We start from the raw sequence: 22,541 nt of genomic DNA on the forward strand, positions 1-22,541 counted from the left end.
GAAAATGGGGGAGGCACTCATGTCAATAAATCAGTCTATCATGGTAAATTCTGTAAAGACTGGGAAGTTTACATGTCCACTGATTTCTAGTTTAGTGCTTATCAGAACTATCACCACCCTATCCCTGGCAGCTTCCCATGTAGGAGTATGGGACAGACTTTGGAATCTGCATTGCAAACAGGTCTGTAACTGATGCTGATGTCGCTAGGGCATGTCCACACTTTGAGAATCAGTGTGTTATGCTAAAGCAAAATATTTTCCATCATGCTATTGATTCCAACTATATATGGGATTAGCTTGCAGTTAGCTTGAGCTAAGCTGAAAATAGCCTACACCTGGCAATAACCCCTTCATTATGGGGCATAATGAGCAACTCTTACATACAGGTACAGATAGAAAGATACATATATGTGGTATTTGTATTCCCCCAAATATTGTGCATGCTAATAAACTTATCTGGGGTCAGAGACAGAGCAGCCACAATATTAAACATAAAGGATAGGCAGTGGTAGCACAGCCTTTAATCCTAGCATTCCAGAGGCAGAAATCCATGTGTTCAAGGATACAGACAGGCATGGTGACTCATCATGCCTTTAATCTCAGAAAGCAAGCCTTTAATCCCAGGGAGTGGTGGTAGAAAGCAGAAAGGTATATAAGGTGTGAGGACCAGAAACTAGAAGCTTTTGGCCTGGTTAAGCATTTGGCTGGTTAAACTTTTAGATGGTTAAGCTTCAGGCTTTCGAGCAGCAACTCAGCTGAGACCCATTCTGGATTCAGAGGCCTCCAGTCTGAGGAAACAAGATCAGCTGAGGATCTGGCGAGGTGAGGTAGCTGTGGCTTATTCTGGTTCTCTGATCTTCCAGTTCACCCCAATACCTGGCTCAGGTTTGATTTTATTAATAAGAACTTTTAAGATTCATGCTACACATATGTATGAGTGGCATAGCCAATAAAAGTGTGTTTACTCTCAATGAGAACAAATGCAAGAAGAGGTTCTAAGAAATCATTTCTTGTCTACATACAGTAGATAAGCACATGTTTTGCATCTGATAATTGAGTAGAACTGCAAATAAAACACACACACACACACACACACACACATACACACACACACACACACACACACACACACACACACACACACACACACACCTCCCTTACAAAAAAAATGCATGTTATTCTCATGTGTGTATTCTTCCTACCACTTTTTTACTTTTTTGGTTTGTAAGTTGCCTTACCAAGGTTAATTATCCTCATTTTTACATCATTGTCTCAAATCAAAGGAAATGGGGAGGGGGGAGTAAATGAAAAACGAACGAGAAATTACAAGGAAAAAGTCATTGTGTATGAGGGAAGCAGAAGATGATTAAAAAGCAGTCGCATTCTCTAGAGATCCTGAGACAAAGAGTGGAAGTTACCACACCGATTAATGTAAGATGAAAGAAAAGCAACCAGTTGCCCAAGTCTCAAAGCTTCCAGCATAGGAATTGTACAGTTTCCTCTTGGAACATTTCTCTCACACGCTGAACCATTTAAGCTACTTGGTGGATTTTGACCAAATTTTTAATATGACAAGCTTATGAAGATCAATCCTTCATTAATTCCTGGATTTAAAAAGCTCCGCCTGTGAAGTAGAAATCGGTAAAAATGAAAGCGTCAGGATCAATGCTGCTTTGTATAACGTTCACATACAGACTCCCTCAATTAATTGGAACTGGCACTTCTTGCTAAAACACCTTGAAAAATTCACTCTTCAGATCAATTCAACTCTACTAGAGACCCACAAAAACATGTATGGGGTGTCATAATGATACAATTCTTTTTAAGAAAAACAATAAAGCTTGCAAAGAATTTTTTTTTTACTAAACTAAATCACAGCATTTACATTAAAATAGTTGTTCACTGGCGAAGGCATATGGTTCTTGGAACATATTCAGAATCATCTAATTCTTACTGACACCACCCTATATCAAAGCAGGATCTCATTCTGAATTAGTGTCCTAACCTCTCAAGTGGTACCCATGTTTCTGCCCATGACTCCATGACTCTACCGAGGATTCTTCAAAGAGCAGTCAGAGAAATATTGATTAAATGGTTCAATTGCATCATTTCATAGCTGATCAAGGAATCATGGCCTACACATGTTGATATTATGATCTTTACCCTCTCTTGCCTTACTATTCATTTAACACACTAAGGATAATGTTTGCTGCTCCAGAATCTTTTCTATGTCATTTCCTCCACCAGAATCCTATTCCCTCCTGTATATCCCCTTGACTCACCTTCTCAGCCCCTGGAAGATGAGTATTTAAACAAATGCATGTTTAACGACAGGACCAAATGAACTAATGACAGGTCTTTACGACTAAAGCTTTGTCTTCAGTAATAGTTTTGAAGGTATAGCTATGGTTAATGGCCACAAGCTCTGGGCATATCACAATATCAATGGTGATGGATCTATGAATATGATGTCTTGAACTTAGGCCATGGGATAGGGTGTCACTGGTTTGTGACCTGTGAATTCTCCCTAGAACATAACAAAGTAGTCCAAGCTTGATTATCACCTGAAAGATACCTTAGATCCAAAACAGTTTAAACTATGCCATGTATTTCACATATAGTGCTGTATTACAGGAAAAAAAATTGATAGTCTGGGAACAGAAAGAAAATAAATCTGAAAACACGAAATAGTTTCTCCTGTAGGTTTGCTTACCCAAGACATCTACATTATGCCTACTGCACGTAAGACAAGCAGCAATACTTGAAGAGGAGGGACTTTTCAAAGGTAAATGAAATGTTTCCTCTTGAAACAATTCTCATGTACCAGAGGAGAGTACCAGAGGAATGTGTAGACAGTTCAGTATGCAAATAGGAAGGGATGGGTGCAAAGTGGTAAAGGCTAAATGCATCTTTGACAAAGAGCAAAGGGCAGAAATAATGCCATTGACTGATTTCACCAAGAGACTATAATGACAGCAGCAGCATCCAGACTATGACAAAACAGGGCCACCATTCCAGTGACAGCCATGTGCACCTCGGGACTTTTTTTTTTTTTTAAGATTCAGATGATTGGGAAGCTGAGAGAACAGGTGGAAATATTCAGGTTCACTGATTTTGCTGACATCTAGTGGTAATAAGATGAGTGGGCAGAGGGAACTGAGGCAAGTAAGCATTCCATGGGGGTGTTTCCATTAGTGATGGAAAGAAATGCAGTTCTCCTGAGAGAGGGTTGGTGCTGACAAAGTGGTCAGGATTTAGATTAGCTGTCCAAAGGAGAAGCAGCTGCAGATGATGCTAACAGTGCTTGTTAATTAGACCCTCGAAAATATGGAGACTTCTCTTTTTTCGAGCATTGCTGAATATCTCTCTAAGCCACCAGCTAAACTTTTGTTTTAGGAATGCTGTCTCTCTTTAAAACCAACTGTTCTATATCTTTCCCTTTACCAGCTGTTTGCTTTGTTTTTATGTTCTTGGTAGCCCGAGTTAACAAAAACTCTGTTTACAGACATAATGTGACAAATGTGCCATGGTCACTGGCCAAGAGAACACGTGGGCCAGGTAACAAGGAAAAGACGCCCAAGAGAACAATCTGGACATCATACCATGAGGTTGATAGGCCCTGGATTTGTCCCTAGGTGGACACAGGGCCAGGAATCCATCCTTAATTGGACATGTAACAAGGAAAGTGTCCAGTGCAAAAGAGATTAGAGAATCAGCCAGCCAGGGCCCTGGGCTCAACTGGAAAGGAGGTCAGGAAGGTGAAATATATTGCCAGATTAATGTCTCCCATGACTCTTTCCAAAAGGGTTATGGCATGTCCAAAAACTAGTCACGTAGTTACGACTGTCTGGTGGGAAGTGAGGATTAGAGTGACATTAGGAGACGAGAGGAGTTGAGAAGAATGAGAAACGACAGAGCAGAAAAAAGGGAAAGGAAGAGTCCCATCACATGTTTAATTAATTAATACATTCAACAGGGATTGAGTGGGACAAAAAAGAACAATTAAATAGCAACAACACATACAGGTCCACAAAGAGCTTTTCCGACAATCTGCCATATTTCATCTTCAGAAGACGGAGAAAAGGCCATCACTGGGCAAAAGCCTAGCCTACTCAATGAATACCAGAGGTGGGTAGCCTCATTTTTTTCAACAATAGTGCGTATTACACCAGGGAGTTGGAGGGAAAGAATTAAGGAGGACAAAAGGGTCCAAAGGCACTTGGAATAGCCACTAAGGAAGTGACTATACAACTCACTTTTCCAGAAAATTCTAGTTTTTATCCTTTAAGAATAAATATCCATTATTAGGACTTGGTGAACAGGTTACATGCTACTCACTTTATGAAAGAATAAGAGAGTCTTCATAACCAGACAGTAGTAGTTATCTTCAGTTAAAAACTAGAACAGAATCAAGCATAGTGGCCCAAGCCTTTAATCCCACTCAGGAGGAGGATCTCTGAATTCGAGACTAGTCTGTTCTACAGAGTGAGTTCTAAGACAGCCAGGGATACACAGAAAAACCCTGTCTTGATAAAACAACAACAACAAAAACCAACAACAAAACTCTAGAACAGAGTCCAGATAAGCTGGACCACACTTATGAAGATTATCCTTAGACTGCTGCTGAATCTCACACCAAAATCCTCCTCTGTTCACTGTCCCAAATCTTTTCTCCTTGCTTCCTAATCTAACACTTACCTTGCTTTTCTAGTTTCTTTAATCCCACACAAAGACACATTCAAAGGGACATGCTTACATAGTGCTTAATTCCACCCCTTAGCAAAGCTTGACGTGATAAAGCCTTTAAATTATACAAAATCAGAACGGATCACTCCAGGAAGGCAGAAATGGAAGTAAAGATGATTAAAAGGAAACACAAAACTAACTGAAGTCCAGTCTAGACTTCCTTACTGGTTCATGTATTGGATAAGGTTGATCCTGGATGTGCTGTTGTGGACAGGGCTGGAAACTCCAGTTGAGATACAAAATGGCTTATGGTCAAAACTCTGGTTTTGAGCCTTTCCTAAGAAGGCTCAAAAAAAAGGATAATCTTACTGGGTTATTGGAATATGTGAATTCCTCGGTGTTCTAGTTTGTTTTTTGATTGCTGTAATAAAGCACTGTGACCAAAAGCAACCTAGGGAGGGCAGGGTTTAGTTAGCAGGACTATCAAGGGAGGCCAAGGCAGGAACTGAAGCAGAGTTGGAACCTGGAGGCAGGAACTGAAGCAGAGACCCAGGGGAAATGCTGCTGAACGGCTCATTTTTCCATGGCTTGCTCAGCCTGCTTTCTTACACACCCCAGGACCACATTTCCAGGGGCAGTATCACCTACAGTGGGTAATACAGTATTTACATAAATATGTTTGGAGCAGTGTGTCCTGAGACATTCCTGTGTAGGATGTCATTTAATTCCTCAAAAGCCACATATACCATGGAGCTGGTTCTGTCTACTTAATAGAATGAGGAACTGAAGTCACTAACCATTGTGGAAATTACCCCAGGGGACTTCACTGCCATGTCCACATCAATCATCGATCAAGAAAATGCCCCACAAGCCTACCTATAGATCATTCTGATAGGCGTATTTTCTTAACTGAGGTTTCTTTTCTCAAACAACTCTACCCTGTGTTAGACTGACAAAAATCTAAGCAACACACTGAGGACAAAAAAATGTTTTGTGAATACTTATACAGTTACTGTATTTGATGAACTAAAAAAATACACACAATACTAATTAAATACATGTCTGATGAATTCATCATGTAAACAGCATTTAAATGGGAATTCATGTAAGAGTCTTTCTGTATCCCTCACTTTTTACACAGTAGTTTACATTTCATCTCTAATAAATACTTAGAACTGGTTGCTGTAATTTTTCTGCTATCTCTTCTACATAATATCAGGAAAACAGAGAAAGCTGTTTGTATTTTTGCATATGATTACATTATATATTCCTTCACAAAAGGCGCACAGCTATTTTAGAAAATTTGAAAGCAACGTTATGAAGAAACCCACGCAGGGCACCTGACTTGAACCTGTCTGTTTTCTTCTTAACATCCTGTCCTTTGTTGCTCTCCCTCTCTGTTCTGCTCAGATTCTCTCTCTACCATGACACCCTCAAGATATGGAACCCTTCCTTGGGGTCCGTGATAACACAGTAAGGAGAGCTCCATGGTTTTCTCTTTGATCATAATCTCGGCCTTCTGTGTGCATGGATCACCATCGGGCACCTTGTAATTCTAGACCCCCAATATAAAAATCCCTATCCCTGTTGTAGAAGAAACAGAGTAAAACTTGGTGGGCTGGAACTGATGTCATCCTGAAATGTAATCCTATTAGTCTGTTCTCATGAGAGATTCCCATATTGATGTAGGAGGCCATCGTACTTGGCACAGGTAACCCTGTGATGTGTCAATGGTGTTAGCTGGCAGTGAAACTGGAGTAATTTCCCCAATGGCTGAAAGACTTCAACTCCTCATTCTATTAAGTGGATAAAACTAGCCCCATGGAATGTCTGCTTTCTGAGGGATTAAATACTCCAAAATATTTACGTAATGACCCTATTTTGAATTCATATATAACAATCAAAATGTATTTGATTAATTCATCATGAAAATGATGTAATAAATAATTCATTTAAAATATTTTTCTTGTTTCTTTCTTGATAAACATTTGTTTTGAATGTAGGTATGTGTCTGCATACATGCCTACATGTCTGTTTGTGTGTATGTGCACAGAAGGACAGGATAAACTCCTATTTTTCCTCAAGGGGGATGCACTTGTGTTTTGTTTAAATTGGAAACAGGGCTTCTTACTGGCCCAGAGCTCACCAAGGAAACCAGGCTGTGTGCCTTGTCCACCATCTCCCAGAGGGCTGCCTATCTTTGCCTCCACATCCCATGATTGCATGTATTAAAATTTTTTAAATTAAATTTTATTTTAAATGTGGTTTCTGGGGATCAAACTTGGGTCCCCATGCTTTCAAGTTAAGCAATTTTCTGTCTGAGCCATCTCCTCGGCCCAATTTTTATGTCATAAAGTTTATATGCTGAGTTCTTTCAGACTGCTGAACATATTTGTTACTGTAATAATTTTCCCCTCTATCTTTTCATATACCACCTGGAACAGCTACTGAGAAAAAACTTATTTAGATGTTAAATAGTTTCTTTTTTTTCTCCATCTACCTTTTAACAAAGAGGGAAGCCTGGAGCCCCATTGTTTTTATTATTGATGGGTGTTGCTACTCATTTCCAAGGTTTGAATTCTACAGTGATAAGCCTGAACTTCTTCCAGCCTCCAGCAATGTGTTTATCAAGCACTATGTTAAATATTGGAGCACAGTTGTAGAAAAAGCACAAATTATAAAAAACAATAACTGCATTACTTTTATTTTTAAGGAGAAATAGCTTAATTAAAAGGTGTCAGCCTGAGGGTTAGCAGTCTAGGAAAAGTATGACCATTAGGATCCAGATAAAATTATAGAAATTGGGTACACAATAGAGAATACTAAACAGAAAATACTTGATACAGGAGACACTATGAATATTTGGGGGTAGTGAAGGACAGACCAGGGCAATAACCAACTATGGCTCCAGAGAACGGAACAAAGAGGATCCAAATTACGAGACACCAGTAATGAAATAAGCACCCAGTGAATATCTCCAAGTGTGGAGATTACAAGCGTACTAGGAAAATTCAAGGTCTGACAACTAGGAGAAGGCTGGCCCTAGGCATCCTGAAGCTGGGCATCAGTTTTTCTGTCTTCCTGTTAAACAGAGAAGTTTAAGCTTTTAACAGTTATAATTACCTGGATTCTTAGTTGGTATCTTAGGATTTCTATTGCTGTGAAGAGACACCATGACCACAGCAACTTTTTTTTTAAAGTAAAAATAATTTATAATATTTTTATATTTTACACACCAACCACAGATTCCCCCCCTCTCATTCCTCCTTCTGCTCCCCTGACCACTGACCCATCCCCATCCCCTCCTCCAAAAGGGTAAGGCCTCCTATGGGGAGTCAGCAAAGCCTGGTACAGTCTGTTGCGACAGGACCAAGCCCCTCCCCACTACATCAAGGATGGCAAGGCTTCTGACCATAGGCAATGTGCTCCAGAAAGCCAGCTCATGCACCAGGAATAGATCCTGATTCCATTGCCAGGGGCCCCTCAAACAGACCCAGCTACACAACTGTCTCCTACACGCAGAGGGCCTAGTCCAGTCCCATGCAGTTTCCACAGCTGTTGGTCTAAAGTTTGTGAGTTCCTACAAGCTTGGTTCAGTTATCTCTATAGATTTCCCAACCATAATCTTGACCACCCTTGCTCATATAATCATTCTTCATCTCTTTGACTGGATTCCAGGAGCTTAGCCTTGTGCTTGGTTGGACCACAGCAACTCTTATACAGAAAACATTTAATTGAGGTGGCAGCTTACGGTTTCAGAGGTGGAGTCCATTATCACCATGGGGAGCATGATGGCGTGCAAGCAGATGCGGTGATGGCTACATCTTAGTTTGCAAGCAACAGGAAGTTGACTGAGACGCTGGATGATATCCTGAGCATAGGAAACCTCAAAGCCCGCCCCCACAGTGGCACACTTCCTCTAACAAGGCCATACCCACTCCAACAAAGTCACACCTTCTAATGGTGCCACTCCCTAAGAGATTCTGGGAGACATTTACATTGAAACTACCATAGTTGACTGCAGTGTCAATGCTAGAATCCTGAGAACATCCACAAATATATACGTGTGTGTGTGTGTGTGTGTGTGTGTGTGTGTGTGTGTGTGTGTGTGTGTAAATGCTTTAACCTCTTCCTAGTGTTTTCTGGTCCTTAATCTATCATGAGCATCATCATCCCCTCCCCCAACCATGATGTAGGAATGCACCACAGTGATATTGATGTATGAAAACGTTAGCAACTAGGGCCAGGTGGTGGTGGTGGCACATACCTTTAATCTCCGCACTTGGGAGGTAGAGCCAGGCGGATCTCTGGGAGTTTGAGGCCAGCCTGGGCTACAGAGTGAGTTCCAGGAAAGGTGCAAAGCTACACAGAGAAATCCTGTCTCGAAAAACCAAAAAAAAAAAAGAAAGAAAGAAAGAAAAAGAAAATGCTGGCAACTAGTCAAGCAACTTCCTTGCCCACAGATTTGCAGTGTAATTACTGGATGAACAAAGCATCGAGCGTCTAACTGTTTGAACTATGATTCATGCATCCATTAACTTCATTATTGTGTATGTATGGGTGTATGATTTGTGTGTGATTATAGATGTGTGCTTTCCACATCACATGTGTGGAGGCCAGAGAACATCCTTTGTGAGGCAGGACTCTCTTTGCATCCTTGAGATCTGGGAGCCAAATTCAGGTCACCAAACGTGTGGAGGAAGTGCTTTTCCCCATGAGCCACTGCATCAGCTCTCTTTCAAGTTTTCGATCCAAAATGATTGACCATGAGTTCCCTTAATCTAGTCTAATAGCTATTCTTGGTATTTTTTTTTTCTTTTGAGAACGTATCTTAAGGCAGGGTAGGTTTTCTTTTCTGTTTATAAGTAATTTAAAAATTATCTGGGCAGTGGTGATACATGTCTTTCATGCCAGCACTTGGGAGGCAGAGGCAGGTGGATCTCTGGGTTTGAGGCCAGCCTGGTCTACAGACTGAGTTCCAGGACAGCCAGAGTCACACAGAGAATCCCTGTTTCAAAAATCAAAAAACAACAAAAAAATATTGAGCATAGGTATAGGTATTTAATAGAGGTAAAAATGAGAAAGTACTCATATGATTAAAAGTAGAGACTTAGCTGTCTGTGTCTGTTGCTTCCAGATGTGAAGCTCTCAGCCACTGCTCTAGTGCCATGCCTCTTTGCTGCCAGCAGGATGGCTGTGGACTAACCCTCTGAAACTGTAAGCAAACCCCCAATTCAATTCTTTCTTTATGAGAGTTGTCTTGGTCACAATGTCTCTTCACAGCAATAGAACAGTAACTAAAACATATACCTAGTAAGTATGTTTAAATATATACTAACATATTTTAGTCACATCAAATTTGCTTCTATGTATCTAAAGAAAATATTTATATTTTATCTTACTACATGGCTTTTATAAAATAGTATTTTTTTTTAAATTGGGAGAAGGAATGCCTATCTTGACTTTTAGTTTTCGGGAAGCCACTTCCTATTGGAGACAAACAGATCCATGGAGAATCCCTTGATCCATCATGGACATCATCCTGAGATTGGTGAACCAAACTTTACCAAGATTTTATATACGGGCATCACAGGCATGGAAATATTACTTTGACAACAATGCACGAATAAAATGCTATACTGTAGTTGATACATTGAAATAGTTTGAAACTTATTTTCGGCATGTTTATTGGAACTAAAACATTGAGCTAATATTAAAAAAAACAGTATTTTGTACACTATTAAACTGATAAAGAAAATTTGAATGCTGGAAAAATTCTAGGAGTCAACATCAGTTTTCTAGATTTTCAGCCCAGGACTATCCTCTATGTCTCTTTTTGTCCTCTAGAGACTATAGGCTAACAAAGGTCAAAATATAATTATTTCTTTAAAACAATTTTATAAACTTTCAGATGAAGCTTTAGTGAAACTAGTAAAAAAAAAAAATCTTCACTACATCTCTTTCCTTCACACATAAAACCAGGGGGTCTAAACTAGGAAGAACTGATGGCATATTTAGACATCTTCTAATCACCACTTCAACCGATATAAATTCCTGCAATTCTATCTGCCCAGTCACAACTGAATGATATTTTCCAAATCACTCGTATCACTAACAAGCAAACTAAAAGCGCATAATTGCTCAAAAGAGTGGATTTCTCATAAAACGACATTCACTCACTGGCATTTTCACTGGCATTTGAAGCGCATCTTAAAAAGGCTCAGAACACATACATTTCATTTAAATATTTATTTTCAAGTTGAGGGAGTGTTTTTATTCATTCAATCTGTGGGTATAAACACCCTAAGGGGAAATTAAAAAATATATATATCTATATTTCAGCAAGTTGGCAAGGAACTGATATGAAAAACATAGTATGAATTTTCTTAGATAAAAATAATGAAAATTCAAGCAGAACGTCCTTTCAGTGAATTGTGTGTTCCAGATTCAGTTCTAGCATGGGACATCACTGTGAATTTGACAATACACCAGGTATTGTTGGCATAGAAAATAGGAAACAGAATTCTCCCTACTCTTAATACAGAATTATCTAAAGGAGGGATAGTTTAAATTTATTTGCTTTCCCAATAACTCCCAATCCTAAACTATCACCATCCCTTGCCCAATACACAGCAATCACTCTCTGAAGACTTTTCTAAAGACATCTCTGCCCTGTCTTCTCAGTTTGGTCTATCCCAACACTCGTAAAAGTACATTCTGTTTTAGAATTTAGTTTGCAAAGCCTCAAGGGGCTTCCATCTGTGGCCTCCTCCTCCACTTCTCTGTCTGGTTTACCCAGCTCCAGTCACAAGAGCTCTAATTTACTGCTCTAAATAGACACTTGCTCTTGCTTTGGACCCTTGAACTTGACAGGTGTCCTACTAACAGCTAGCTCTTCAAATACTTGGCATGTTCTCAGAGATGGGCACCTATCATACACTCACAGGTGTAAGACACAGCTACTCCTCTTAACGAATCTTCCACCTTCTACCTAATCACCTTCTGAAGATGACTTCACGATGTGCCTGTCTTCACAGAATTTTCTGAATAGGGAACAATGTCTGGTACCAACCAGATAAATCTTATAACAATAAAATAAAACCTTCTCTAAGAATTTTAAGCTAAGTCATAACATTCATAAATTCTGTACAAAAGATCTACTGATAAAAACGTCTATTTGTCAATCAGTCAACGCTATAAAAGGAAATAGAACATATGTCAGAAAGGGAAAAGAATGAGTAGTTGAGAGATGCAGACATTGCTCAGCTACATTAAATTTGGTTGAATCATCATCATTTTTCTAGGCATCACACTATTTGTTTGCAAAACAGAGGATTGATATAGAGTTAAATTAAAAACAATTTTTCAGTTCTAAATGTCAAAAATTAACGTTGTCTCAAGTTCTTGGTTACAGGCTTCTCTGCATTTTACTGCTCCTTTTGAGTCTTTTCCACTTCCATGTGAAGGCAGTAAAAATATTGAGTGTTATAAATTTTTTTAAAATGAGTAATACTGTCTTTCATAAATTTATGTTGAATCATGTAGTCTTCCTTCTAAGAGATGGGAAATATATTTCTAATTTTTTGCATATCCCTCAAGTTAAAAACACTCCAATAGGATTAAGAAAAAATTCAAATTTTACACAAACATTTAAAGACATGAGCTATCACTATTTTTCAAGTAACATTAAAAAAAATTTGTTGCACTTTCCAGTGAACTAAATCCAAAACAAGATTCTCATGGGAGAAATAACATCTATATAACCACCACTGGAACCACAAAACTCAGGAGTATAATGTTCCACAAAACACTAATTTTTAAAAAGAAATATGAAAAGACAAGCTATTGAAATAACCAGGTGCCAACTCTTAATACAACAGTTCATTTTTTTTTCTTTAAGAATAATTCCCTCGTTAGTTTCCTTTTTTTTTTCCCCTTTGATAGTATTAATGATTGAACATCAAGCCTCATCTGAGCTAGGCAAGTGCTGTACCACTGAGCCCCCTCTGGTTGTAATAGTGATTTTTTAATAATGATCATTCAAATATAATAGTGGGGTGTAACAAAATTCACTGTGAAGATTCCTATTCACTACATAATGATATTGGAATTTAGCTCAGAAGACACACAAAGCAGAACCAGTTTGAAACAAAGGCAATATAAGCAGAAAGGTAAGAAACGGAACATCTATTTCCTAAAACACCCTGGACTAAAATAGTCCTCTCACACTCTAGCAAAATAATCATGGAGATAATCTGATGTTTGGTAGGAGAACTCAAAATAGCAGGTATGAGAAAAAAACCTAATTTCAAATACTTCATATAGGAAAACTTGTGAAAATAAAGACAAGGTCTACAGACAAGTTGAGTTACTCAACTATTATCTTAACACGGTGGTAAAAGAGCAAAGGCAAAGTGGTCATATAATATGTCATATGCTTTTGTATTATGCGTTAGGCCAAAAACAAAGCATCATGTGCCTAGGTTCACAAGCACATTCATACAACAACATACACACAAAAAAGGCACTGGTGGTTGGTTCAGTATTTCCTCTATTTTGTTACATCCATTCCCTTACACTCCTAGCCATCACTGCTTTTTTCCTTTCTAGCTGAAAACTTGAAGAAGGAGTTAATGCTATACTGTTTCTTATTTTAAAAATGCTGTGGATATCACTCTGTATAAATAAAATGCTGATTGGCCAGTATCCAGGCAGGAAGTATAGGTGGGACAAGCAGAGAAGAGAATTCTGGGAAGTGAAAGGCTGAGGCAGAGAGACACTGCCAGCCGCCGCCATGACAAGCGAGATGTAAGGTACCAGTAAGCTACAAGCCACGTGGCAAAGTATTGATTAATAAAAACGGGTTAATTTAAGATAAAAGAAGTACATAACAAAAAGCCTGCCATGGCCATAAAGTTTGTAAGCAATATAAGTCTCTGCGTGTTTACTTGGGTGGGTCTGAACTGCTGCGGGACTGGCAGGTTAGAGAGATTTGTCCTGACTGTGGGCCAGGCAGGACCAGAAAAACTCTAGCTACACTATACAGTCATATTAGGTATATTTTCTAAGGATTTCATTTCTGTCCACATTTAAGTTTGCTACTCAATAATACCTAACACATTAAGGTCAACAGTTTTATTAAAAAAAAAGCTAGTATTTTGTTTTCCATAAGATTAGCAAAATAAAATGCTTTTTGTTGTTGTTGTTGTTCCTTGAGAGACAGCCCATCTACAAATCTGGTAGACACAGCATATCTTATCCCACACCAACCAGCTGTATACTTTGGTGGCTAAACACATGAGTCACCATAATGATAGAGTATTATGTAAGCTCATTCTGGACTGATTAAGTCCAAGGCTAAACGGCATGAGACACACATTCCTTATACTTGTTATAGCTTATGCTTGGCCTCGCTCTTAGGCATTTACAGCCTGGTATACATTCATATCTTCCAGAAAGCAAGCAGTTTAGACCAAAATGTAAACTCCTAAAACATCAAGTTGGCATGCTCCATGAGCAATACATTTACTGCAGAGAATGAAAAAAAAGAAGCTAATATTTTTATTATAAACCAGGCATCAGACAAAGAGCTAGATGCTTTCCTGATGAGATCTCATTTAAAACTCTGTGCTGAACTTGAAAGAAACAATTGGAAACCTGACTTCTCCATTAAAGGCCAATGAAATTTGCTGGGATAAATACAGTGCAGAGCCCTCCTGTTCATGACGTTTTAAATGGGAACGGAAGGATGTAGCATGAGGCTACATCAGAAAGGAGGAAGTCAACCTCCTCTCAAAGGTCCTTGACCAGCAAAGACACAAAATGTCACTTCAGCACTAACAGCAGGTGTGGGGGCCATGGGAAAACTATCACCACTCACCGTAGTGCATGTAACAGTTTCCTTTGGTGGGATCCAGCTCAATGGCCTTCAAGAAGAACTTTTCAGCCTCACTCTTACGACCCTTGAAAAACAGAGAAAATAGATGATTCAGCATTGGATCTTGACGGATTATTTTTTACCTCAGGCACAATTGAAATAAATGTCTACAGATACACAGTGCTGGAAACAAACAAACAAAACTTCTTTCTTCTGACTGAGGATGACAAAGGAAAATACGTTGAGAGTAAAGACTGATTTCAGGATCCTGGGACACATCAAGAAGAGAAGACCAGAAATGATACTGAGCCCATCAAAGTGATCAAGGGGAGGCTGGGGAACTGAAATGGGTTTTAGAAGTTTCATAAAAATAGAAAGGGTAAAACGGGTTTATAGGAATATTGCTGCCATTTTAGGTTTTCTTTGAGTAGTGTGTGTGCATTGCATGAGTGTGCATATATGTACATGCATGTGGAGGCCAGAAGATGATCTCAGATGTTAAATATTTCCTTACCCTTTTCTCATGTGAATGAGGGTTTTGCCTACATGGATGTATGTGTACCATGTACATGCCTGGAGCCTGCAGGGGCCAGGAGGGAGTATAGAATCCCCTGAACTGAAGTTCACGCTAGCTGCCATGTGGGTTCTAGGAACAGAACTTGGCTTCTCTGGAAGAGCAGCAAGTGCCCTTAATTGCTGAGCTGCCTCTCCAGGCCCCCAACCTCTGTTCTGACAATTGAGCTCAGATACTTGCAGCGACTTTACCAACTGAGCTACTGCCAAGCCCTTTCTCTTTCTGTTTTATTGTCTTTATTATTTTATCTTAATAAAGTATTCCCTCAGCTCATATCACAGTTATAACTGCCAATAGGAGTTATGTAATGGGAGTGAAAATGTAGTATAGCTTCAACTGTCAAGCTCCATTCTGCTTGTCTTATACTAACTTCATGTGGAGGCAGATGAGCTAGGAATGGCTTGGACACAGGAATTTTAATTGAGAGAAAGTGTTTGCACAGCTCTTTAACACTGGAGGAAAGAGCCCAGAGCATGCCTGAGTCTATAAACAAATACTCAGAACACCATCAGAATCTCAAGCAAGCTGGACCAGAGGTTACAGACCTACAATTCTAAGAGTTCTCCTGTAGCCAGGAGGCTGAAGCTTGAGGACCACAAGTTCCACAAGCTTGCATGGGTTACCAAGTGAACTCAAGGCTAACCTAGGCAACTTATACAGACTCTGTCTTAAAAATATTAACTTAAGAGGCAGGTAGATACAGCTCAGTTGTCTAGTACAAGGCCCTAGGTTCAGTTTCAATTACCATCAGCAAAGACAAGCATGCAGGAATGCATACACACACACACACACACACACACACACACACCCCTTGCATGCACCCCCCCAAAAGTAAAGAAACATAACGCTCCAGTCTGTGCTGAAGAAGAGCTCTTTCCCATGGCCATTCTCCTATCTGATCCTTCAAGCACACATCATGCTTGGGAAAGTTGACCCCAGATACAGCTCAGTGATGCCGAATGCTAAACACAGCCAACGGTTAGATGAGAGAACACAAAGAAATTGAGCGATAAGCTCTAAAGAACCGGAAAGTTCTCTCTTTGTAGTGCAGAGGGAACAGACATTGGTCCCAGGTGATGAAGGCAACACTAGTTCTCTTCTTGCCACTCCCCACCTCTTACTACTCACAGATGTTCCTCTGTGGATGCAAGGACTACCTACTTCCAAGAAAGAAACAAAGTCCCAACGTGGAGAATTTCCAACAGCGACTTCTCATTGCTGCTGTCCTTCAGAACTAAAAGTTCTGCTAACCTGAGATTTAATCAGAAACTAGCTTACCTTCTTAGTCTTAGTTTTAAGCAAACAGTGACATCACAGAAAAATGGCAGCAACAACAGCAGAGAATTGTTTTCATGCAACAAATTTATTTTTCTTGAGATAATATAATCCAGGCAGCGTATGAAGCAGCGGGATCTTGACCTGGTTATTGCTTCTGCACAATTATCCACAGTAGCAAATGGGAGGACCATAGGAAGAAATGTCCCAGAGTTGTCTCTGATCTGGTACGGTGGGAATGAAAATCTATGTGGACTCTAAGTGACAACTAAGTACCATGTTATGTGCAGATGGCTTGGTCCACAGTAAATACGTGCATGTTCCTCCTCTTTTCTATACCATCAAACACCTCACACAACGGCTCATTCTTTGTTCACTTTTTTTTTCAATCAATGTCATTGCAAACAATTTTTCCAAAGTTAAATGTGTGTAACTTGCTTGTTATTCTCCATCTATGTGACTTTGACTAGTTTCTCTGAATCTTCTAGGGCTTTTTCATCCACTCATTCAAAGAAAAGCCACAGTGTTATTACGTTCTACATCCATTCACTGCCCTAACTGCTGTGCATCACCCCTCAGTCTCTATCACCTATAACTAGTGATGACCTCATACTCAGAAAAATGGACTTCCAAAGTTCTTTCATTTCAATAATGGCACTGCACTCAGCAGCTACTCTCTGAAAGTCAGTCTCATCAACTACCCTGTGACTAAAACTGCAACGTTCCTTCAGAAACATTTCAAGTTTGAACTTCAAAGTAGAAAAGAGAGCACGGAGCAAAGTTTCCTATATAAGTGTCTCTGGGCTTTCATAAGGTAAGAGCAGCAATTTTGCCATGTTAGAGTCCTTTTACCAACTCACTCACTGTGAAGAATCAGGCAGCCCAGTGTACGAAACAGGAGAACAGATTCTAGACAAGCAGAGCAATTCCACACTTGTTTGTGTACATGACTCATGGAAAATCGTCCTATCTTTTAGCAGTACTTTGCGCTATTACAGAAAGGAGGATTTAGGTGGAGCGCAGAGAAACCGGTCTGCATGATGCTGTTATCATGGCTGTATTCATGATCCATGTGTCCAAACTCATAAAGCGCACAACACAAAGGGTGGACTATCAAATACCTGCCTCACCCATTGGTAACAAATGTGCACTCCTAATGCGAGCCACGTAATTATAAAGAGGAACTCAGTGTAGGAAGAAAGCAGCCTTCCCCTTCATGGAAATACTGTTCTTTCTGATCAGCGGGTTTCTGTAAACTAAACCCATTCTAACAATAAAACTCACTAATTTTTTTAAAAAAGTTAAAGCTATTTCATGGGACTTTTGAATTACACTATGTTGATAGATATAAAGTGACAATATTACCTAGATAGATTAGAAATGTGTAACAAATGTTGCTCATTATTTATATATGCACACACACACATGCATGTGTAATAGAATGCAGCTATGAATAACAAAGAGCATGCTTTGCTGGATATACAGCTTCAAAGCCCATGTTCATTCTTTAAATCATCAGGAAAATAATATTCTTAGAATTTATAGAAGAGGTTAATAAAAGCTATCACTGGTAAAGTGCCCATAAAAATGGTATATGTGATTTTTTTTTTTTTTAAAAAGGCTTTGAACTTTTTTCCACTTAAGTTTTTAAGGACAGAAAGGAAGAAACTAGCTCATTTATCAATGTCACAGTAAAATGAGCAGTAAAATCCTCATGTATCATTCACTGGTGAGACAACAGTAGGAAGCTATAAAAGCAAGCACCAGTACTCAAGGGACAGTGGCTTGTGGTGGGACTCGGTTATTAAAGAACACCGAGACTCATAATCTCCAATACAAAATGATCATGAAGATCCCTCTTTATGGGGGAAAATATTGCACTATTACTACAAAAAAAAAAACCTATCAGCTTTGGTTAATACTCAGTGAAATACCAAATAATAAAGAAAAGAAAAAATCTCACGAAAGTATCTAAACTTAAGGATCAATCAACTGCCAGGCAGACACATTACTGAGCCCTAGGGAAAAAAGTTGCAGTCATTGGGAAGCAGTATTGCATATAATCAAATTTACTACTCCAACTATTATTAGTTTGGGGGCAATGGGAATCTTAAAATATGGAGAAAAATAAATTTGGGAGACTTGGGATAGAGCTCATCTGATAATGTGCCTAGCATGTATAAGACCCTGGGTTCAATCACCATTATATACAAACCAGGTGTGGTGGTGCACATTTGTAATCCTAGCACTCAGGTGGGGGAGGCAAGGGATCATGAGTTTGAGGCCATCCTAGGCTACACAGCAAGTTTAAGCCCAGCCTAGGATACACGAGACCCTGTCTAAATAAGTAGACAAATATTTTTAAAAAATGAAATAAAACAAACTCTTCAGAAGCCAAGAAAAAGGGACTGTGCTAAGTACAAAACAGTACTGTTAAATTCATAAGAAACAAAGCAACAAAAAACCCGCATCCCACGCTCTCAAACCTTGCCACAATCAAGCCCTTATCTCTTTGTGACCAATGAAAGCAATAAATGTAAGAAAATATTCCATTAAGTTCACACAGCATATTTCACATCATGGCATCAGCTTCCAGTTTGTTTTGTCCTCTTACTAAACTGGTCTTGCCACTGCTGCAGCTTAGGAACAAGCACCCAGCTGGGTGGAGGTGAAACTTGTGGGCTTCTCTACCAAGGGCTAACCAGTGCTTTTCAACTACAAACTATATGGCCATAAGAGTAGACACATGTTTTTACATACAGATATACATAAATGGTCACAATATTCATGGAACCTCTTGCTTAAGGACTGGGAGTACACGCAATGCCGGGATTAGACTATCATTGATGGCTTTAGCTAGAGTTCTTAATTTTCTAAAGAAAAGTTAGTCACTCTGATATGTGGTTCTTAATCTTTATAAAGATACATACGATCCACCGTGTACGTTTGTGATAGGAAAGTAGAAGCAAAACTCTCTAGGGGAACAAAGAAGAGTCATGATGGGGAGGGGAGGGAATGTGGGAAGGATAATAAAACACAGGTGTATGAAAATGCCCTTATGTAACACAAGTGCATAGATAACAAATACAATGATAAAGTTTTAGAAAATTGTAATACAAATTACACTCAAATTTTTGTACTAAGTTTTTATGACAAGTTATTCAGGACACAGCAGAGGTCCTTTACAAGGAATCTTAATACTATAGTCCAGAATAGCAATTACACTGAAAAACCCCTGATGATAAGACTTTGCACTGTTGCATTGCGTTTTGACTTTCTTCCAATGATTTCCTGGCACAGAGCTCAAAAAAACCTTTATACTTTTCTGAGCAATATGATACCCAAAAAAGATACGTTGGAACTTATTGTGTGATGGGGACCATCTTTTGTTCCTGTAAGGGCCACTCACTGTGGGCTCCTAGGTAGAGGTCAGTCCACAGAAAGACCCAATATTTATCTCCAGCTTAGAGTTTTTACCACCACACTTGATACTCCATGGAGGGTAAAGAGGATGGAAGGTGAATTAATAATTCATTATGCCAATGTGATGAAGTCTCAAATTAAGAAAGCCCTGAATCCTAAGCTATAGTATGTTGAGCTTCCATTCTGGTGACTAGAAACACAGGCACATAAAACCGTCCAGGGTTGCTGGGCCCTTACTTAGCATTCGTTTCTGTTTACCTCTCAAATGATGTATACATCCTTTGATCTTTAAATCAAGTGTCAGTTCCTTTGGAAACTTTTCCTGTGTGCTTTGACTAGGTCACACCCAATGTTTATTGCTGGTGTTAGTCCAGCCTAATACAGCTGCAATTTTAGACTTAGCCAAGATAGGAGTTAGGCCTATTATTAAAATCAGTTTTTGCCTTAATATTTAACAGTCCTAGGCACAGGCTGGGTGCCCAGTAAGTAAGTATTTGTAGAATTAAGGGAATCAATAAACATATTTAATGAGTTACTTAACTTTAATTATTTTACTTAAAAGTAGATAAATGTTTTTTGTTCTTTAATGTAAATGTTACACATGTATACATAGCTTTAAAGTAGAAATTTGGAGTATATTTACCTATGATTTAATTATAAAGTTGATTTAAACAAAACTTCTACTTCAGTAGAGCTTTGTTGGGCATTTAAATGGTATGTCTAAATACTGTTCTTACTAACTGAGATTATGAATGAATAAGATTTAATGATGAGACATTGGGTTTAGCATGACTCTGAGTTTGGTTTAACACTACAATGTAATAGTCAAAATCATTTGCCCAGATGCAGTTTAAGATGTGGTTGAATCCAATCAAATTAACTGTCTCCTCTGAATGCTATTACAGTATGTGTTCATGATTCCTTTAAGCTTTAGTGGAAGATGTACAAATGGACTGATGTAGACAGGAAATTGGCATGGGAACACAACTAGAAGTCTGACTATGTTAAACACCTTCAATTATGCATCGTTTATAAGTGTTAGTCACTTTATTTTTATACCTTACGAATTTTAAAATTTTACTTTTGCACAGTTTCAAAGCCATGTAGAAAGCAACAAATCTGAATATTCAATATTTTCAGGTATTCTAAATACATGTTTTTGAATGGCAAGGGAAAACTATTCACAAGAAATAGGAAGTTGACCGACCAAGAAACAATTTTGCCCAATTTAGCATGATGGAACCATGAGTTCATTGGAATTAATTACAAGAGGATGTGTGAGAGGTTACTTCAAGTATCCTGAATGACTCTTAGGACTTTCACTGGAAAGTCCCACCCTTTGCCTAGATAATGACTCACAGCCACTGGATCACAGGAGTCTTCTCAATCAATGGTCCACCTCCTGTGTTCCCAATACCCCATACCATTCACAGCTGTGGGCAGAGGAAGAGTGATGGAGCAGTGAGAATCTCAGATGAGGGACTGAGGACTCTCTCCACTTCCATGATGGATTGTTAATAGACAGGATCTTATGTGATTCTCCTGCACCTGCAGTTGTGTGGATCTCCTCTGGGTGATCCCAACTGTTTTGATTTCAAGGAGGCACAGCAGCCCTGTCATGCATGGAAGATGTTACAGTATGTTTGAAATAATTTGAAATAGTCACTTAAAGTGGTCCCAAATGTTTACATTTATTGCCATTCTTGATGTGCCTTTGTCTATTATTAGGAACTTTACAAGTGTAAGTAGGTGATGGGCTTTGCTTTTGATTATATTGTTATAGTTTCCCTTTGCTTGGCTTTTTTGCAAGTTTTCTTTCTTTCCTTTCTTCTAATGTAAAGCATCAGATATCTGGTCTTTTGATTTCCTGTCTACTCTTGGTGTGTGGCCCTTGATACAGCCGGTCTTTATGACTTAGTCCTCTAGAGTCTGTGTTGCCTTGACATCTCAAACAAATAAAACTCTAATAGCCCTCTACACATGCTTGTTCCTACTGATGCGCTCACAAATCTTTCCCACAAGAATAAATAATTCCTTCATTTATTCAAGTGATTGCAGGGTCATACTTGAGTGTTTTTTTTAAATGCTCTGCTATATCCACAATTGTTCCATCAGGCACTCATGGTCACAAAAAAAAAAAAAAAAAAGCTTTCATCTAATTACTTCTCAGCTCTTCTGCTATGACCACCCTCATATAGGCCACAAGTGTAAACACCTTGGAAGTGGAATGGAATGAGTTCTTCACTCCAAGTCTAGAGGCTTTGTTGAGGTATAACTTCAATAGTCTACTTAAAGTACTCCAGTGTTTTTAATTGCATTGATTAATTAACTAATTAATTATCAGGTAAATCGTGTGCATGTGAGATGGAGGACACTTGTGGGAATCAGTTCTCTTCTACCACAGTGTAGACCCTGAGGATTGAACGCTGGTTGTCAGGCTTGTTAATAAGTGCCTTTACTCACTGAGCCGTCTTATTGGACTCAGTATTGTGTTCATATGTCATCAGAAGATGTTCCTGTGTTGACTCTAGTGGCACACACACTAAAACTGAAATGACCCAAAGTGGATGAGCACAGACCCTGTCCAAAGTATGGCACACATGAACCGGACCGTTGTATGCTGTTCCCAGAGCCTATGTTATGTCTGTTAGTTAACAACATCAAGGGAATGGTAGAGATCAACAGATCATGAGGCACCCAGCATTG

General features: G+C 39.0%; 1 protein-coding gene across 1 annotated transcript in view; it reads right to left on the reverse strand.

The window, feature by feature from the left end:
* The window catches only part of Tmtc2 (transmembrane O-mannosyltransferase targeting cadherins 2), a 412,694-nt gene that overhangs the window by 86,975 nt on the left and 303,178 nt on the right, over positions 1–22,541 (reverse strand). Inside the window, exon 9 of the mRNA XM_052753250.1 lies at positions 14,567–14,648. Within this exon, the coding sequence (XP_052609210.1) occupies positions 14,567–14,648 (82 nt within the window). The remainder of the gene's footprint in view (positions 1–14,566; positions 14,649–22,541) is intronic.

Source organism: Peromyscus californicus, unplaced genomic scaffold (genome assembly GCF_007827085.1).
Source record: "Peromyscus californicus insignis strain IS unplaced genomic scaffold, ASM782708v3 Scaffold_24__1_contigs__length_46423439, whole genome shotgun sequence".
In the NCBI taxonomy this organism is placed as follows: domain Eukaryota; kingdom Metazoa; phylum Chordata; class Mammalia; order Rodentia; family Cricetidae; genus Peromyscus; species Peromyscus californicus.